The sequence below is a fragment of the Mytilus californianus genome, unplaced genomic scaffold, assembly GCF_021869535.1.
Source record: "Mytilus californianus isolate M0D057914Y unplaced genomic scaffold, xbMytCali1.0.p SCAF_3, whole genome shotgun sequence".
In the NCBI taxonomy this organism is placed as follows: Eukaryota; Metazoa; Mollusca; class Bivalvia; order Mytilida; family Mytilidae; genus Mytilus; species Mytilus californianus.
The window spans coordinates 55,714,904-55,736,799 of NW_026262679.1; the positions used below are offsets into that span (position 1 = coordinate 55,714,904).

Genomic DNA, 21,896 nt, shown 5'->3' on the forward strand with positions numbered 1-21,896 from the left:
TGGAAGGCAGGACTTTTACATAATTTTAGACACAGCTGCAAGGCAGGAGTCAATGCATATATTTTATCAATTGAGTTGTTTTAAAAGAATTTTCTTAAAATGTGCCATAACAACCATGGACATAAAGTTAAAGCAGTAGCTTTTTTACAAACAGTATAGATTTATCATGCATAGTGATATTTTCATTGAAATTCTGAAATAAACAGAGAACACTTTACTTTTATTGAAGCATGCCAGTTTTGATCAAATGTTACTTCTTGAGATCAAATGTTACTTCTTGAGTGACGAAAAACATTATGATATCAACCACAATGTAGACTTTTGTTTAAAAGGAAACTTACAAACATCAACCCTTACAATATATAAAATATTTTACATGCATGGATGAAAGCAATAGATGACATCTGAAAAAGACCCATTTATAAAGTTTCCATATTCTCTAAAATGCCAAACTAGTCAAAACAGAAGATACACATACCTACAATTCTATCATATTAAAAACATTTGGAAATTCACTCAAAACAAGGGAGTTCTTGTATAAAAAAATAAACATATACAATGTTCAAAATCTCAGACATGACGAAAGTATTAAGAAAAAAAATATTGAGAGGTCCTAACTTCCAAAGATTTTAATTACAAGATAAGGAATATATACATGATTTCCACAAAGTTCCCAAACTCTGAAATTGCAAAAGTAAAAATAGGAAAAGCATCTTGCAGTCATTGAAACTAAATAATGAGGTTTGGTGAAAAAGTAAGAACACAAAATCTGAAAATGTGGAGGGATGCATAATGACAGATTGAGAATAGCATACCATAATATATATATATATCTGTCATTGATGGGCAATACAATATGATGAAATCCTAAAGTAGTGTACACAGAAACAAAAATATATGTACATAGGACAGCATGCTCCTCTTGTACAATCATATTTCCATGTTCAGGTAACCCTGAAATCTGGGTCAAAATTCTATTTTGGCATATTTTTCTTTAATGAATATCATAACAAACATGTTTTAAGTTTCACCTTGATTTAACCTTTCTGAAACCAAAATTTTAACTTAATCAACAAAAGTGCACACACTGAAATGTCTCGCCTTCTTTACTAATCATTGATATTATGTTGATAGTCCTAAATATAAAGCTTTATTACAACTGTCACATAAACTAAACATTAACCAAGTAAACTAAACATTGACCAATGAACCATGAAAATGAGGTCAAGGTCAGATGAACCATGCTAGGCAGGCATGTACAGCTAACAATTCTTCCATACAACAAATATAGTTGACCTATTGCTTATAGTTTAAGAAAAACAGACCAAAACACAAAAAACTTAACACTGAGCAATGAACCTTGAAAATGAGGTAAAGGTCAAATAAAACCTGCGTGACTGACATATAGATTATAAAATATTTCCATACACCAAATACAGTTGAACTTTTGCATATAGTATTAGAAAAAAATACCAAAACTCAAAAACTTAACTTTCACCACTGAACCATGAAAATGAGGTCAAGGTCAGATGACACCTGCCAGCTAGACATGTATACCTTACAATCATTCCATACACCAAATATAGTAGACCTATTGCATACAGTATAAGAAAAACAGACCAAAACACAACAACTTAACTATAACCACTGAACCATGAAAATGAGGTCAAGGTCAGATGACACCTGCAAGTTGGACATGTACACCTTACAATCATTCCATACACCAAATATAGTAGACCTATTGCATACAGTATAAGAAAAACAGACCAAAACACAAAAACTTAACTATAACCACTGAACCATGAAAATGAGGTCAAGGTCAGATGACACCTGCCAGTTGGACATGTACACCTTACAATCATTCCATACACCAAATATAGTAGACCTATTGCATACAGTATCAGAAAAACGGACCAAAACACAAAAACTTAACTATAACCACTGAACCATGAAAATGAGGTCAAGGTCAGATGACACCTGCCAGTTGGACATGTACACCTTACAGTCCTTCCATACACCGAATATACTAGACCTATTGCTTATAGTATCTGAGATATGGACTTGACCACCAAAACTTAACCTTGTTCACTGATCCATGAAATGAGGTCGAGGTCAAGTGAAAACTGTATGACAGGCATGAGGACCTTGCAAGGTACGCACATACTAAATATAGTTATCCTATTACTTATAATAAGAGAGAATTTAACATTACAAAAAATCTTAACTTTTTTTTCAAGTAGTCACTGAACCATGAAAATGAGGTCAAGGACATTGGACATGTGACTGACGGAAACTTCGTAACATGAGGCATCCATATACAAAGTATGAAGCATCCAGGTCTTCTACCTTCTAAAATATGAAGCTTTTAAGAAGTTAGCTAACACCGCCCCTGCCGCTGCCGCCGTTGGATCACTATCCCTATGTCGAGCTTTCTGCAACAAAAGTCGCAGGATCGACAATAAACTGCAAAATATAGGTCAAGACCCTCGTCTGGCATATATTTTCAATAGTTCGTATCATAATAAGCATGTGTACTAAGTTTCAAGTTGTGAGGACAATTTCATGGAAACTATCGTAATTGTTACCTGATACAGAATGCAGGGACAGACGCACAGACTAGAAAACATAATGCCCAAAGCATTATTGTAGGCAAGGCATAAAAATAAATGATGAAATACAACTTACGGCTGTAAAGTTTGATCAGAGCTGTCATCATGGTTAGTGTCATGTGTAAGTTGTCCTATTCTCACTGATACCCCTTGTGTCTGTAATGATGCACTAAACAAATAAACAAAAAGATATTAGAAAATGTACATAGACCATTCTTCTTTCACTAAATTTTCTCAACCATCAACGTGAAAATAAGGAGATGTAGTATGATCCCAAATTAGACAACTATCCACCAAAGTCACAATGACCTGGATTTAAGCACAAACATGAAAAATGTGAAACAATCCAAACAGGAAAACCAATTTCTTTATTTATGGCAAAACAGTAAACAAAACAACAAATAAATACAACAGACAGCAACCAATGACAACAACTTATTTACAGGCTCCTAAATTGATACAAGCATATGTAGTATGTGGCAGGGTTAAACATGTTTGTGAGCACTCAAACCTCCTCTAACCTGGGACAGTGATGTAAAAGCACAACATAAGAACAAACTAAAATGAGGCTCTAAAGAGCCTGTGTCGCTCATAATGATATATGTGCCTTTTCAACATTAAAGACAAGAATATAATTCATGACTACCAAAGAACTCTATTTTGTAGATCTTATCTTTTGGATCACTTTTGTTGGTTAAAAGTTTTTCTTCATTTTCTAAAGTTTTGTTCAAAAATGCAAAAAAATGGGTAAAAATCAACATAAGGGTCAATAATCCCTAACAATTTAATATAAATTGACCAATTTTTAGATCTTGTCCTGCTGATCATTTTTCCTTTTTTAGTGTCTCTTTACCTATTATGGTTTTCAAGATAATAAACAATTGCGCAAGAAATTGTAATAAAAATCATTTAGGGGCAATTACTCATATAAGTAGTCCACCAACGACTGGCCATGTTGACTTATTTGTAGAAATGTCTTGCTGATATTTTTGCCATTTAAAGTTTCTCTTGTAGTTTTCAAGATAATAAATAGGCAAAAACACAATTGTAGCCATTAACCATGTGAAAGCATCATTGTCATAATTCCTAAACAGTAAAAGTGGAAATCAAAGTAGACCTCAGTTTTGTTATCAGAAATAACATATTTAAATTTGAAATAAATTGTTTGAATGGTACCAAAGTTATTCGATGGAAAAGACATTGAGCATGAATATTACAATCAATGACCACAACTTCAGTCAGCAAAAGTAAACTAGATGTGTCGGAATGACATGAATGGCCCTGCTTGCAAAAAAAAAGCTTGAAGCCATTTTTAGGAGTGGAAATTTGATAATAAAAGGTTAAAAATTTTCATAAAAATCAGCAGTGCAGAACGAGACATAAACTTCATCTGTAACTCATCATAGTAGATTCACATACTAAAAATCTACTCAATATGTGAAGGCATTTAGAAATTTTTTTTGTATAATTGTTAGTTGCGGAATGATTGAATGAAGGAATGACAGAATGACGGATAAGGGTAAAAATATATGGCCCCGACCACTAAGTGAAATAATCATCCTTAACCTCCACTTTGTTATCAGAAACAACATATTAAAATTTGACCATAAAGCAAAAATAAGAATCAACAAAATTAAATTCCATTTTGTCTTGCGAAGCTATATATTAGAATTTGAAAAGAAGCCACAGTCCTCACAGCAGTACTTCCCAAAATTTCCATCCGGAAACCTTTTTCAAAAGCTTCATGCAAAATGATGCATTAAAATCAGTGATAATACAAGGTTCTTCAGAGGTGTAAACATATCTTACTTTACAAGCAACAACTGTTGTATTGACCAGTCATCAAAACTGGTGATATTAAATGAAGTTCAAAATTTGTAAAAGAATGGGAAGCACTTCAGAAAGTTAACATATTCTTTTCCTCAAAATTGCTGAATGATTTCCAGTGAATGTTAACCAGAACCAACTGAATACAAACATATGGAAAAAAAAATACATCAATGGATGATAATGCTACCAGAATAAAGCATGAACTTGGACATAGCAAGCCAAAGAGGTAACTTATTACTGATACAGTTACCACTTCAGTGGAGTTGGAAGGCACTTTTATTAAAATTTGATGGGTGGTGCTTATTTAAGACAGATAGCCTTAACAATTATATGAAATAATCAATTAAAATTAAATGCATGGCGTGGTTAAACAAAAGGTGCCTTCCGACCACCCAAACATTTATTTATTTCTGGTATAGCCATGATAATTTTTTGCATGAATATAACAATTGAAAAAAACATGTTTGCATGGGGGAGTCAATGATCCCTGCTGATATACTGGAATTTCCCACATTACTAGTATTTCCAAGGAACGAAACTTCTATAAAAGGAACAGAATAGTGCTACTTCCAATTTTTTTTACAAAATATTTTGCTTTCAACCTTTGATATAATTTCATAAAAATCTGATGAAGCTGTGAAAGCAATTACAATGTCTTTTTGCAATATTGTTAAGATATCTACAGGTTATTGGCTCTGATTCTGAACTCATCTGCTAATGTAAACTTTGACATAAATTTCATTGAATTTGAAATGTTAGTATGAGAGCCATTCCAATGATTTTTATCAATAGTAACAACTCCCAAGAAACTAGCAAACATCCCTCATTTTCATATTTGTCATAGATTTATATGTAACATGTGTAACCCTTTGACATAAATTCTAGTTAACCTGATGAGACCTGTAGGTGTGAGAGCACTAACATTGCCAGATGGAAACAAACCCATTGACAGTAGGACTGACATTTGCATTTTTAAACACATTGTGAATAAATCCCTAATTTCACATATTTTCAAAAAAGTTTTTTAATATCTACTGAAAATCAAAGTCACATAGCTTCATGTGTGTACTTTTTGTGACTATTGTACTATAAAAGAGGGACGAAAGATCCCAGAGGGACAGTCAAACTCATAGATCGAAAACAAGCTGACAACGCCATGGCCAAAAATACAGACAAACAGACAAATAATATGGGTGAAAACTAAAGACTAAGCAACGTGAACCCCACCAAAAACTGGGTATAAAGGAGATACTCAGCAATGTCATAAAAGGGAGGAGAATATACCAAGGGTGTATTCATAAACCATAAGTGAAAAGAAAGACAAAACAATGGTAAGATAAACAAGAGGCTCATGAGAGCCTGATATCGCTCACCTGTTATTTCAGTTTCAGGCATTTGACTTATTTGAAGATCTTACTTTGCTGAACAATTTTGTCATTTACACTTTCTCTCTTTCTATAATAATATTAAAGATAATACATAACCTAATAACTGTAAAATTTCCTAAAAATAAACTATTTCTGGACAGTAACCCAACAATAAGTTGTCCTATTAGTCTGAAGATTACTTGACAGTTAGATCTAAACCTGTTTAACACTTTCACCTATGTCAGTTTTGCTCTTACTGCTTTAGTTTTTGAGATGCAAGCCAAAAACTTTACTTGACCCCTATGTTCCATTTTTAGAAACTGCCGCCATGTTTTTGAATGGATCAAATCCCCGAATACAATCTATAAACTCGATAGCCTAAGGAACATTCTATTAAATTTTTAAGTATTTGGCCAAGCAGTTTCAGAAAAGAAGATTAAAAAGTAAATAGACTTTCACAAAAAATGTAAAAAAAAAATGTTTTAAGGGCAATAACTCCTCAAGGGGTCAATTCACTATTTTGATCATGTTGACTTATTTGTAGATCTTACTTAGCTGAACATTTATTGCCATTTATACTTTCTCTCTATCTATTATAATATTAAAGAAAATAACCAAAAACAGTAAAATTTAATAAAATAAACTATTTCCAACAGTAACCCAACAATGAGTTGACGAACTTGTCTGAAAACAGATAGATCATGACCCATTTATCACTTAAACTCCCTTTCACTTTTGCTGTAACTGCTGTAGTTTTAGAGATATAAGCCAAAAACTGCTTTTGTCCCCTATGTACTATTTTTAGCCATGGTGGCCATGTTTGTTGATAGATCAAAACTTTGGATACAAATTATAAACTAGACACCCTAAGGAACATTCAGTTAAAGTTTGGAAGTATTTAGCCCAGTAGTTTCAGAGAAGAAGATTTTTGAAAAAGCAATAGACTTGCACGAAAAATTGTAAAAAATAAACGTTTCAAGGGCAATAACTCCTTAAGGAGTCAATGGACTATTTTGATTATTTGACTTATTTGTAGATCCTACTTAGCTGAACATTTTTGCCATTTACACTTTCTCTCTATCTATTATAATATTAAAGATAATAACCAAAAACAGTAAAATTTCATGAAAAAAAAAAACTATTTCTGACAGTAACCCTACAATGGGTGGTCCAATTGCTCTGAAAATTTCAGAGCAGATAGATATTGACTTATTCATCACTTTAACTTCATGTCACTTTTGCTCTAACTGCTATAGTTTTTGAGATAAAAGCCAAAAACTGCATTTGACCCCTCTGTTCTATTTTTAGCCATGGCGGCCATGTTTGTTAATGGATCAAAACTTCGGATACAATTTATAAACCAGTTACCCTAAGGAACATTCAGTTAAAGTTTAGAAGTATAAGGCCCAGTAGTTGCAGAGGAGATTTTTAAATGTCAGCAAACATGATGAACAAATTGTGTAAAATTGTCTTTAAAGGGCAATAACTCCTTAAGGGGTCAATTGACAACTTTTTTGTAGATCTTACTTTTCTGAACATTTTTGCTGTTTACAGTTTATCTTTATCTTCAATAATATTCAAGATAACCAAAAACTGCCGAATTTCTTTAAAATTACCAATTTAGTGGCAGCATTCCAACAATGGGTTGTTCGATTCATCTGAAAATTTCAGGGCTGATAGATCTTGACCTATTGAACATCTTTACCTGGATCAGATTTGCTCTAAATGCTTTAGTTTTTGAGATATAAGCCAAAAACTGCATTTGACCCCTATGTTCTATTTTTAGCCATGGCTGCCATGTTCGTTGATGGATCAAAACTTCGGATACAATTTATAAACTAGATACCTTAAGGAACATTCAGTAAAGGTATTTGGCCCAGTAGTTTCAGAGGAGAAGATTCTTGAAATAGTTTACGACGACAGACGCCAAGTGATGGCATAAGCTCACATGGGGCCCTTCAGGCCCGGTGAGCTAAAAAGGCAACAAAGCAACATATTTGTTTAAGACATCTTGTAGCCAAATACCTTTTTGGGTAAAGCCTTGGCCTTGGCTCATATCTATATATTAATTACAAGATATCAAAATGAGGCTATTTTGGCAGTTTTGCATCAAAAGCAAGAAACAAACTTGAAGACCTAAAGCAAGTATGTTACATAAAATTCAACAAGCACCTCTCAAAATGACAGCAAACCTGGTTTTTTATTACATTTATTTTGTCATCATTAAGAGAATAAAGGGTAATAACTTATGAAAGGCAAAAGTGAAAATTGTCAAAACTGTTTATGACCTACATTTTTTCAAGTGAAACAACATATTAAAATATGGTTTGGACCAAGTGTTCTCAAATTATTCCATGGAAGCAACATAAAGTGTCAAGTTCTAATCAATCAAGAACCCTAACTCATGATTGGCAAAAGTCAAAACTGTTAAAATTGACCTTGACAGACATCCAATGATGGATCATATCTCTACTAATACTTAATACATAATGTGATGTAGTTTTACTATTCTTCACGAAGTTTTTTTTAGATGTTCCTATTAGTATAGTAATCTATATAATACTCACCCTTTGCTACAAGTAGGTTGTCGCAGGATGTAAAACTTGTCACATGGTGCAGGACTGGAGGTAAATACTGTATAAACAACTTTCTTTTCATTGCATGTAAACCTAAAACGATTAATCAAAACAAAAATCAGTCTGTGGTAACTGAGGACACAATTGATTAAAAAGTGTTTATCTTCAATATGCAAGACCAAATTGTCTGTAGTAAGTTTTTTTTCAAAACACAAAGCAGCCTATTCCTCTCTTGAACTAAGGATTGTTGACTTTCCCGATTAATTACATATATTCAATAAAATACTTTACAGAGGTAATCTACAATCAAATGACCACTGCAATTTATGATGAGTAACTAATCAACTCTATTACATATGCATGAAACCAGTTTAATACCAGTTTATTTTTTATATATGCTATTTTTGAAAATGACCACTGCTAGACACAAAAACACTATGGTGATAGGATTCAATTGTATTTTCTTATCAGATTAAACCTTGAAACATATTTTCACGAATCTTATAACTTGCATGCTTGTTATATCAAAGCATGAATATTTTATATCTTCAGTCCTCCTTTTTTAGTTGTAACTTTCCACAGAATTTTTACTTGAAAGCTCCTACCCTTTCAGAGTACCCAAGTTAGTTTTTAGTGACATTTATGGTGCTATTCTTTCAGTTTTCAGTGTTGTATTTTGTGACATCATTTTTTCATTGTCTCAGTTGTTTCTGCCAGTAATGATCTTGTTTCTCCTTAGACCAGAAAACTGTTTGCACTTTCATTTTAATTAGCATAATCAATGAAGCAGGAACTGCTTATCATCCCAGTTCTGTCAGTCAGGTTTAACTCTATAGGGTCATCAGAGAAAATATCATACATGTGTTATTACAGATACTTTCATGAGTTGTCTACTCTTTATTCCTGACATTTTCTTAATCTGCAGTAACATATGTTTGTTATTTGTTAAATAAATCATAAATATTTTTTATTTTTAGTGGGCACTTGGGAATTCTTGAAACTTTGCGCAGTAACTTAATACACAGCCATTTATAACTAATTTTCCAATTAAATAAATACATTTTTTATCAACCATGGTAAATCAATGAGACAAGGCTTTTAAGGGATAAACTTAGCTGTAATAACAAGGCTAAGTTATTACAGGCATGTAACTTATTATATGAGACATTTGGGAATTACTTGGAAGCTTGCGCATAACCACATTAAATGCTCTGATCATTATTTCTTACAATAAATTAAAATAAATTGTGATTGAGCATGATATATGTCTGAGCAAAGGGTTTGAAGTGATGTAGAGAAGCTGTAATAACACCCTTTCGTTATTACAGGCATATGTTTTTCTGTAATAACATAGGTGTACTATGCATGATTGGCAAACTATGAACTGTTATATCTTTCTATAGCTTCGTATAACATAAAGACAATAAAAATATCAATAGAACTTGTATACATTTTAACAAAACAAAGGATGTATATTGCCCGTTTGAAACATGTAACATACATATGTTATCACAGTTTATGGATTTTTTAGTCCACAATAACAAATGTATGTTATTTTTCTCTAATAACCCCATAGAGTTATACCCTTGACTGTCTGTGAAGTTTATTATTTATTTGAACATTATGTTGTCGATCCTTTGTCAACTGATTTTTTAATACACTCCAAATTAAAGCACACCTATTTATTGTTTATATAAATGAATGTAGAAATTATGCAGATGCTTTGTGAAATGGTGCCAAGATGTCTATACTATTCAATCACTTGGTTTTAAAATTTTAATTACAATGCTTTCTGATAAAGGCATCTGCTGTTTGTATTAGGAATACTACATGTAAAATGAAACAAGTTAAATATAACTCACTGGCAAGACTTCATCCTGAAATTTTCTTCACTGGAAAAAAAAGAAAAATATATGAATTAACTTGAAGCTATTTTATTTCAATTACAAGAAATAATATTATAATAGTTATTTATAATAATAATAAAGATTTATTACATGAGATTCAGATATGTATTGATGCACACATGCAATATTTATTTTTATATCTAGTTTTAGTAAAGGGAAATATTACTCTCTATTATTTTGGATTCAAATTTTTTTGTGAAATCAATTTCCTTGGCTGCAAAAACATTGGCTATTTCAAGTGTAATTAGTTTTGTGGTTTCATCACTTTCTCCTAAGTAGGTAAAATTATGGTTTCCCTGTATCTAGAAAAACTGATATACCAGGAGTATCATAGAATCCACAGTATTGCAGTAACTTTACTTCCAAAGATGCCAAAGTTTTACCCTGGTAGCCATGAGAAATTTTGACACAAACGTTTACTCATACATTTTGTGTAAGAATTTCCCATTAATATTGTTTGGAACTGACCACATGTAACATGCATCTATGTAGATTGTATTATCATGCCACAATTTTCAGCAAAATATACTATGTTGACCAAGTTAGCAAAAGTTTTTTAATTGATATTTACTGCTTCCCCTTGAAACATGGGGCTTTAAACAAAGAGAAATGTACGATTGGCTACATTAACATTTCAGCTTAGCATGTTAGTTTCCACTCTCAATTTTAGTCTAGTAAAAAGCACAGTATACTCATATCCCATTAAAATGTAATTGTCCTGAAAATGCATTTAATATTTGCTTATGGACTTGAAACATCCATCCATCCATATAATACTAACATTTTAATTCTATAAACAAATTTTCAATTACAAATAAAATACCTCTCAGAACTACTGCAAAATCTGAACTTGATGTTTTTAGATGATCAACAGTATTATTAACACTTGCCTTTATGTTAATTCAAGCAGCTGATTTTCACACTTTTTGCAAAAAATGATGCACATTTAGGAAACTGATTGCAAAAATTGATGCACATTTAGGAAACTGATTGCAAAAATAGATGCTCATTTAGGAAACTGATTGCAAAAATTGATGCACATTTAGGATACTGATTGCAAAAGTTGATGCTCATTTAGGAAATTGATTGCCAAAGTTGATGCTCATTTAGGAAACTGATTTAAGGCATGACAGCTTATTTTTCTAATGCTTTATGCATCTAATATAAAAATAAGAAGATGTGGTATGATGGCCAATGAGACAACTTTCCGCAAGAGACCAAATGACATAGAAGTTAACAACTATAGGTCACCGTAGGGCCTTCAAGAATGAGCAAAACCCATACCGTATAGACAGCTATAAAAGGCCCTGAAATGACAAATGTAAAACAATGCAAACGAGAAAACTAACGGTCTGATTAATGTAAAAAATAATGAACGAAAAACAAATATGATATACAGCAACAAACGACACCCACTGAATTAAAGGCTCCTGACTTGGGACAGGGACATGCAGAATGTGGCGTGGTTAAACTAGTTTAAAGGTGCCAACCCTCCCCTAACCTGGAACATTGGTGTATCAGTACAACAGAAGAACAAACTATAAAAATCAGTTGAAAAGAGCTCAACTCATCAGATCAATACAAAGCAGAAAGACATCTAACAAAAACACCAACCGAATGTTGCAGGGTATTTATACATCCCCACAACAAAAAAGACACTAAGTACAGATCTGAGAGTACTCCCAGTTACTGACAGCTATTTCAAAGCGAATAACAACTAATAAAAAAACAAGAATGTGTCCATAGTACACGGATGCCCCACCCGCACTGTCATTTTCTTTGTTCAGTGGACCGTGAAATTGGGGTCAAAACTCTAATTTGGCATTAAAATTAGAAAGATCATATCATAGGGAACAAGTGTACTCAGTTTCAAGTTGATTGGTCATCAACTTCATCAAAAAATACCTTGACCAAAAACTTTAACCTCAAGTAAGACAGACAGACGGACGGACAAATGAATGGACGGACGAACGAACAAACGGACGCACAGACCAGAAAACAAATGCCCCTACTACTATCATAGGTGGGGCATAATAAGCATATATTTTGACAATTTAGATGAATTACAAGTTGATTAATTTGTTGTATATGATTTCCCACCAAATTTGTTCCGATTCAGACCTTTTCATTAAATCATTAAAAAACAGATTCTACCACTTATTCCTATTGGTTATGCACTACCCATAGTGTAATCACTATCTCAAGTATCTAAACCAATTGTGTGTTGTAATGGTATGCATATACAAATGCATATCACAAGTAAATCTACCTTTTATCCTTTGTAAACAGATCTATTGATGATATACATGACAATGACTGTCCTATAACTATCTGAAATCAAAAATTAAGAAATTATCAATATTATTTATGTTTGTTAGTCATTCTAATTTGTGTTTTAACAAAATAGAAATGTTCCTGATATCATTAACTCACCTATGCACAGAAAGCCGAAAAAAATTGTGTGATAAGATTCTAAAAGGCAAAATAATTTTTTTATGTATGCTTAAATCAAAAGACTGTGGATTAAACACAATTCCGAACCATGGATTCTCAGTGTTTTTTTTTTCTTTTTTAATTTTTAACTAAAGGAGTTCCCACCAATCAAGGAAATCATAAGAAGTGCAAGGAAGTTGGTTACAACACAGGAAAATGATTTACTCATACTTTGATATGGGTTCTTTTAACTGACAGTTCATCCTTTTGAAACTTTAGCAGTCTAAATTTGTGGTACGTTCTTTCATACTGAAATAGCACTGTCTGAAAATTTACTTTTATTAAAAAAATATCTGTTTTCTGATCAAAGATGTTATTAGAAATGGAATATAAGTACTGTAAATTCAGAAATGATTGCAATGGTTTTTATTAATGGGAAAAATGCGACAGTATCAGATTCGAAATCATAAAAACTCCCATTCATAATTTCAGTAGTGATTTCCTTTCATAAAATTTTTGGGGTCACATTTACTTGATATCGCATTTTAGCAAGTACTCTAGGGTTAGCATTAATAAATGCACACATTAATCAATATCTAAATTTACAGTAATCTTTGTACATTTTTGTCACACATCCTCAAGTTATAGAAAGTTACAGCGATTCCTTATGTGTTCTTTCCTTCTGTAACTACCAGAGACAAAGATAATTGATATACTGTGGATTCATTATTATTCATGGGATTCTAATTTTTCGTTCATTTTTTTTATTTTCAAATTCATCATATATGTTTCATACTTTATTCCACACGTGTGTATTTAAACAATGTAGTAAAATTGAATATTTCCTCCAAAAATATTTTGATTAAATCAGTTTTGATATTGTTACGACAAATTAAAAATTATTTTGCTAAAATTATTTATTTGCTGAACAGCAAAACATGAAAACATGTCCTGTAAACTGGTAAACCTCAGAAGTCTGAAAACCTATTTCAGATTGTTAGTAACTGCTTTGACTACCTACTATTTCTGTAGTTATTTCTCCTTATGTCACTTTTATGACTAAAAAAGTCTGCCTGCATTAGGGAATAAAGTCTACCTGAATTGATTGTCTAATAAATGAGATTTTTTCTTAGTTATATAATATGCTCAATATTTTCAATGAAATTCTATCCAGCATGTTTTGACTTCTTAAAACTTGAGATTCTTAGGGGTTGTTGAAAAAGTTTCTTGCATAAGTTAATTTTTGTAAAACATAAGGAGAGATTGTTCAAAGGGAGATTAATCAAACCTTCAAAAGAAAATTTAAATCTGAAAATTTTTACTTTTTCAAAAATTTAACTTACCGTCCATCTTGAAGTATATAAAAGACACTTTACAAAGTATTACCACTAACTGATGCAATATTATTACCACATATTGGAATATTTAAATAAGTAATTAAGTTCAATTATCTCCCCTTTAACATGTAGGAATCTAGCCTGTTAGGAGGGACTGTGTTTGGACAGACAGACAAAGGAGGGCAAAAAAATTACAATTTTTGAAAAAAAATCCATGATTCCATGATCAGTATTAAAAAAATCAGTTAAATAATCATGCAAGGACCACTGCTGGGTCATTTTGCAAGCACTTTGTCCAAACATTATATATGCTCTTTAATTTCAGAGAAAAGACAAATATCTTTTTTTAACTTTCACATTCAGGTTGACAAATCAATGTTTTGATTCAACTGTCCCAGCATTTAAAAATAAAAAAGGTTTTTTACTTTGTTGTGTTCCTAACAAATTCCCTATAGAACACTATTTTCTAGCAGGGACATCATGTGCAAGTTAACCCCTAGGACAATTATTACAAGTTTTTATCTGTTAGACATACAATTTAATTTTAATTGGAATTTAGTCTAATGATAACATCCTGTTTAAAGTTCCATTAAAAAACCTACAGATGGTTGAGTTAAAGCTGACTTGATGATTTCTTCTACTGATTCCTGCAGTTGAACCAATGAACTTGAACTTTTTACAGGATAAACAATATCTGAATCTGCAATATTTACAAATATGAACCATTAATTTATCTACTCTCATTACTTATAACACTATTTCTCAACTGAAACAGAAACAATACTTCAAATCATAAGTATTTATCATAATAGGTGTAACAATATACTGTGGATTCAATATTATTTGTGGGTTACCTATTTTTGCGGATTTCGTGGGTAAAGATAAACCACCAATTAAAATATTTAACAAAATACAATTTTCATTAGGCTTGTATGTATACAAAACCACTAAAAGCAAATATTTATAAATATACAATATTTTCTAAATCGATGAAAATTGGTACATACGAAAATATATGAATCAACAGTAAATAATAACTTGTTTATGCTTCCATTTAATTTCTTTTGTGATCTTGCCTTGTTCACTACACATTTAGAATTCACAATTTCACTATAAATATTATCTCTCAAATAAACATACGTTTGTTTACATTTTTCTGTGTTTTCCCAGTATAGCGGAAAAATGCTGTCTGAAAGTTTCGAAGATTTAGTTTATGAGCCAATAATATAAAATTTGGTATGAAAGGGGACTAGATGTTTTGTAATAGTTTGTTCGCAGGTATGTTAAAAAATTGTCTAGTTTGTCATTCTAGCTGCAGACATCGTAAAGTAAAAACTTCCTTTTTGTATCCATTTTCATATTGTCATATTTATGATGAGGTTTGGCATCATTATCTAGTAACGGTTCTTGCATGGCTCCACGAAGCAGGTTTCCAAAATATTTGGTTTTTCCTGGGTGCTGAGTGTCCCTTGATGACAGGTATTCGTAATAATAAAATATTCAATATTTGTTTTTTTTCTAAAGATTACAGTAGTATATTGGGCAAATAAGTTCAAAGGGGCGCAACTCCTGGAAAAAAAATTGTATCGTAATTTCCGGTCGATATGCACATCTACGTAGTATGTCCTTATTATCTGAAAAGGTTTCATGAAATTCTGTAGTGTGGTTTGAGAGGAGTTGCAATGACAAACTGTTGCAGTAGTACATTAAAGTAAATAAGTTCAAAGGGGCGTAACTCCTAGAAAAAGAATTGAATCGTAATTTCCTGTCGATATGCATAGTATGTCCTTATTATCTAAAAAGGTTTGGTGAAATTCTGTTGTGTGGTTTGAGAGGAGTTGTGATGACAAGAAACAGGACTGACGGACTGACGGACTGATGGACGGACAGACAGACGGACGGGTCAAAAACATTATACCCTCCGCAACTCGTTGCGTGGGGTATAATAAGTGTTCCTGGAAGTATATTTTGTGTTTACCAAGTTGTGTGTAATTACGTTTGACTAAATATTATCATTGTGATATAATGATGTTTGCATATATTTAGACTACTTTATTGCTGTATTGTAAATAACATAAAATTTGATCAAATGCTGGCTCCAGTCTGTCTGCATAACAAAATGCATATTTTGAGTTGAGTCTAATTTGGTTGGCCAAAATTATAACTGTAGCTAAGACTGATTTCTACTACACACTTTGATTTATAATCTTAGACAATGATTTTGGCTGTTCTGTTTACAAATTTAACCTTCATACTTTTATTTGGAAGCTTGTCTCATGAATGTTATGCCAGGAATATTAAAGACAACTGAAACTGGTATTATGTAATAAATGATAGAAGATTGGTGCAATCTAGCCCTTTTGTGCTGACAGAATTTTAAGCAACCATCAATCAATCTACAAATCATTAAAGAACAATAACACAATAAAGAATTATTTCAACTCTGCTGGATTATGAAAATATTACCTCTTATATGCAGACTTGACCTCATGACCTGTATCCAGGGATTAGCAGATATGTGTGGTGGATAATGCAAATCTTCTTTCTTCAGGTACTACAACAAAATAAACATATATAGATACAGGTACTACAACAAAATAAACACATATAGATACAGGTACTACAACAAAATAAACACATATAGATACAGGTACTACAACAAAATAAACACATATAGATACAGGTACTACAACAAAATAAACACATATAGATACAGGTACTACAACAAAATAAACACATATAGATACAGGTCCTACAACAAAATAAACACATATAGATACAGGTACTACAACAAAATAAACACATATGGATACAGGTACTACAACAAATTAAACACATATAGATACAGGTACTACAACAAAATAAACACACAGCCTCTTTGAAATTGAAAAAATATTTAATAAGTTTGATTGCGAGAACTTAAGTTTAAAGTTCTACAAATACATTTTCGGGGTAAATAAAGTCATGTAATATAGCTGTTATGGGAGAGCTAGGTCGTACTCCCTTACATATTGACATTATTTGTTCTATTCTTAAATTTTTACAAAGAATTAATGGTTTTGAAGAGAATCATTTGTTAAAACAAGCCCTGGTCACAAGTATGGACACTCACAAATGTAATAAGTCATCTTGGTTTTCTAGTATTGTATATATTTTAAGATGTATTAATGTTGATATGAAAAGTTTTGACATTGAAAAGGTTAAAAATATTTTGATTAGTAGATAAAGGATTTACTGGGAAAATACCATAGACGATATTGCAAATGTTAAAAAAGGAAAATTGCGTACTTATTTTAAATTCAAAAACATCTTCAAAAGGGAAGCATATTTATGTCGTTATAAATAAATTTCAGTATAGAAAAATGTGCTCCGCCTGGAGCAGTTGAATACGAACGCAGAGGTCACACTCTAAACAGTTGGGGCAAGTATGGACACAATATTCAAGCTTGATACAGCTCTGAATTTGGAAAGTGATTAAATATTTGACACATTATAGACTTCTGACACAGAATAAATGTGGTCAGATAACTTAAAAATTTGAAATGGGACATTTAATCTACTTAATGGTCCAATACCCAAAAGCTAATTCCATGGTTAGATTCAGCATATAAAAAAAAAAAAAACACAAATTCAAACAAAGTTTAATTTTGGACCCTTTGGACCTTAATATGGACTAATTTGAAAACAGGGCCCAAAATTAAAAATCTGAATGCACAGTTAGATTCAGCATATCATAGAACCACAAGAGTTCAGTTTTTGATGAAATCAAACAAAGTCTAATTTTGGACCCTTTGGACCTCAATGTAGACCTATTTAAAAATGTCCAAATATCCAATATAGTAATACATGGTAAAAACCTCAAACAATTCAAGACTTTAAATTAATCCTCATTGAAATTGGTTAAAAGATTTGTATTTCTTTTCAATTGAAGATTTCTTGCTGTTGTGCAATACTTTAAAAATCTGTTTACAAACTAAATATAATATTTACACACCCTGTTTGGTGTGTATCTCCTGTCATATCAGTATTTGTTGTTTCTTTATATATAGATCAGAAATAATTTACGTTAGAACCAGCTTAGCCAGTATTAGAAAAGTCTTGTTTTTGGCCCCAATTTGGCCTCTAGTTTCTTAACGATAAAAGCCACAACCCACAAAATCGACCTTTTGTGTGTGGTATGGAACCTTGTGGTACAATTTCATAGAGACCCATTGACTAATACTTAAGTATTTGTCCAGAAACCAGAAAAACCTTGTTCCTCGAGCCATAACCCCTAAAGTCAAACTCAATCTTCCCTTTGTGGTATGGAACCTTGTTTTTCAATTTCATAGAGATCCATAGACTAATACTTAAGTAATTGTCCATGAACCAGAAAAACCTTGTTTTCCCCCCTTTTTTTGCCCCTAATTCCTGAACGGTTTGGGCCATAACCCCCAAAGTCAGTCCCAACCTTCCCTTTGTAGTATGGAACCTTGTGGTACCATTTCATAGAGATCCATACACTTATACACAAGTTATTGTCCGGAAACTAGAAAAATGCCTTTTTTGGCCCCTTTTTGACCCCTAATTCCTCAACAGTTGGAACCATAACCCCCAAAATCAATCCCAACCTTCCTTTTGTGCTATTGAACCTTGTCACTAAAATTTACAGAGATCCATTCACTTATACTAAAGTTATTGTCCGGAAACCAAATGTCTTCAGAAGACGACGACATGATAGCAATATACAAACGCAAATTTTATGCGTTCGTACAAAAAGCTTAACTCAATTTAGAACCAGTGCTCATCAGTTAGTTATTGAGAAAGGTCAATATAAAAGAACCAATAAAGATAAAAGATTTTGTGGGCATTGTAAAAATATGCAGGTTGAATACAAGTTTCATTTTTTAATGGAATGCACTGCATACGAAAAGGAAAGGAATTTTATTCTTAATGAAGCATGTATTCAATGTAAAAACATCCCTTATATTTCAAAGTACGAACAGTTTATTTGGTTGATGTCCAGTGAGTCCGAAAATGTTAATACAGTCGAACCTCGTTATGTCGAAGTCGAAGGGACAGGACTAAAGTATTCGACTTATCCAAGGTTCGACTCATCCAAGGTCGAGTGTGTCATCATAAATTTGGAATGCACGAAATACGGCATAAGATTTGTGTAAACTAGTTACTTTGAACAGTGAGCTTTTTATCGATATGACACTTTATGATTTTGTATTTAATCTCCATATTTTTTGGTTCTTCATAATAATTATTGCGAACCCAATGAAAGTTTTCCACAGTGCCATCTCTATCTTGACCAGGTATTTAAACTTTTGTAAGTTCACCTGTCCCATTGAATGAATACAATAGCTATTTTTCTCTGTGTAGTTTATTCACTGGGACCTTTAAATTTCTTCTAAGAGAAATCTATCACTCATTGATTAATTTACCTGAGTAAAAAAAAATTCTTATATATAGACAAAAATACTTTTTTATACTCATTAACTGCGTGTGATGATGTAGTTATTCAATATTAATAATATATTTTCATTCAGTTTAATATAAACATTGATTCAATCATAAAAAGTTGATTTCTGACAAAACTTTCAACATTGTTCCTTTTAAAAAAAAATTGTTTGACATGAATACGAACTTGAAAATAATGATGTTTCAAATTAAGATCTTCTTAAATGTATTCTATAACTAAACCAAAAAAAATCAAATTTCAATAGGAACATTGATAAAACTTTTGTTAGAAATCAACTTTTTATGATTGAATCAATGTTTATATCAAACTGAATGAAAATATATTATTAATATTGAATAAATACATCACCACACACAATTAATGAGTATAAAAAAAGTATTTTTTTCTATATATAAGAATTTTTTTTTACTCAGGTAATTTAATCAATGAATGATAGATTTCTCTATGAAGAAATTTAAAGGTCCCAGAGAATAAACTACACAGAGAACAATAGCTATTGTATTTATTCAATAGGACAGGTGAACTTGCAAAAGTTTAAATACCTGGTCAAGATAGAGATGGCACTGTGGAAAACTTTCATTGGGTTCGCAATAAACACACAAGTACAGATACAAATCATGCACTAATAAATTCAATAGTATACACAAATATTTACATTTTAAGGTCAGTCACTATTAATAAGAAATCACTCTCGGAACGAAACAAGTTCTGAACCGTCTCTGATGAAGTCGTCTGCTTTACATTCAATTATTATAAATTCATCATTAATTATTGTCTTAATCCTTTTATTTATTGTAATTAATGAATTTTAATTCTAACGATTCATTTAATCTCGGCTTGGGTCATTTAAATTTGTTTCGTTTTTATGTCAGGTAATATATCTTCAACACACAAACGTTCCTCTTGGATGATCAGCAAAGGTGTAAATTATCGGTCAACATAGCATGTCATTTTAACTGTTATTCAAACAAGTATGTTTTCTCAGCTTTAATCCCTTTTGAAAATGATTAGGTTATATAAGAAATACATTCGATTTGAATTTTTATCATTAGGACTGCAACTTTCGAAAATTCTTACTTTCGAACTTCAAGACATCAGGGTTAATTTACATTAATTTTACATCGACGGGACTATGAAATTTACTCCACTTAACCGAGTATTCGAATCAACCCAGTTCGACTCATCAGAGGTAATTATGCATTGATCAAACGGGAATTTTACCGGGAACGAGAAATTACTTAGACTCATCCGAGTTTTCAACACAACTGAGTTCGACACAACGAGGTTCAACTGTATGTCAGTGTCAAGATTTATTAGTACTTGTTTTGAAATAAAGGGAAAATTTGCATTCCAGAAACTAAATATACATGTAGTAGTGATGTAGTTTATGTTTTATGTATTAGAGAGGGTTAATATTCTATTTTATTTATTTTCAGACACCATCTGGTATGGAGTATAGTTATTTATACATTTATTTTCAATAAAATACCGCTGGATTGACAACAACACTTTAGTGAACTGCAAGTTTTATTGTGTCGACTAGTTTTGCCAATTAGATCGGCATCTTCAGGACAAATTATATAGAAATTACAATCCCTGAAGTATAAAAAAATGGTATCTAAATTTTAACGTCATAATGTGTTTACTCCATTGTCTTTGTTGTTCCTGGTTACCAATGTATGAATGAAATGAAAAAAATTACAAATGTATGTACATAAAGGTAGTAAATTAAAAAATATGTGTAACATGAATGTAAGTACAATGTCAGTGTACAGTTTGTATAAAGTTTCTTCCTAATTTGGACAACACATTTAGGGCACACCCCTACCACTTCGACTGGCTTCCCTTTGGCCAGAGGTACTACTTCCAATCGCGTCGGGAATGCCGCAAAGGATTCGAGAAATAAATGTACCATCATTCCGTGCCTTCAGAAAATTAAATGTTAAATTAGTTAGGTGCCAGCAACACCAAAATTATTTAAATAAATGTAAAAACAGAGATACCATCCCTAAATTGCCTAGAAATTTTGCGACGGTAAACCACTTTACGGCATTCCCGACGCGATTGGATTAGAGTAAAATTCGACTAAACATCCAGTATTATTAATTTTATGTTTTTAGACAATAAGCAAACAACAATCAATTAATCTTTTGTGTTTCTAATTCTAATTATACACTGGAATACTAGTTGCTTGTTTCTTTTGAAAAATGTTGTGCCTGTTTGATTTTACAGACCACTTAGTCTCTATAACTTGATACTGTTTGAGATTTTAATGGAAAATTGAAAACTGTCAAGCAAGCCAGATTAGGGTTTTAATTGCATGAATGTGGTCTTTATCCCAAATAATGTTACAGAAGCCTTAAGGATTGG

At 31.8% G+C, this 21,896-nt stretch overlaps 1 protein-coding gene and 1 long non-coding RNA gene across 5 annotated transcripts in view; one reads left to right on the forward strand and one right to left on the reverse strand.

Moving 5' to 3' along the window:
* LOC127734925 (anaphase-promoting complex subunit 4-like) overlaps window positions 1-21,896 on the reverse strand; it is an 89,415-nt gene that overhangs the window by 40,704 nt on the left and 26,815 nt on the right. For all 4 annotated transcript variants that reach the window (XM_052244967.1, XM_052244966.1, XM_052244969.1 and 1 more), the window contains exons 19-24: window positions 16,526-16,613; window positions 14,662-14,759; window positions 12,559-12,620; window positions 10,245-10,274; window positions 8,374-8,475; window positions 2,686-2,778 (exon numbers count right to left, since the gene is read on the reverse strand). In XM_052244967.1, the coding sequence (XP_052100927.1) occupies window positions 2,686-2,778; window positions 8,374-8,475; window positions 10,245-10,274; window positions 12,559-12,620; window positions 14,662-14,759; window positions 16,526-16,613 (473 nt within the window). The remainder of the gene's footprint in view (window positions 1-2,685; window positions 2,779-8,373; window positions 8,476-10,244; window positions 10,275-12,558; window positions 12,621-14,661; window positions 14,760-16,525; window positions 16,614-21,896) is intronic.
* Window positions 1,083-1,697, forward strand: LOC127734936 (uncharacterized). The gene is made up of 2 exons (XR_007997827.1): window positions 1,083-1,223; window positions 1,519-1,697. It is a non-coding gene; the product is annotated as an uncharacterized LOC127734936 (long non-coding RNA).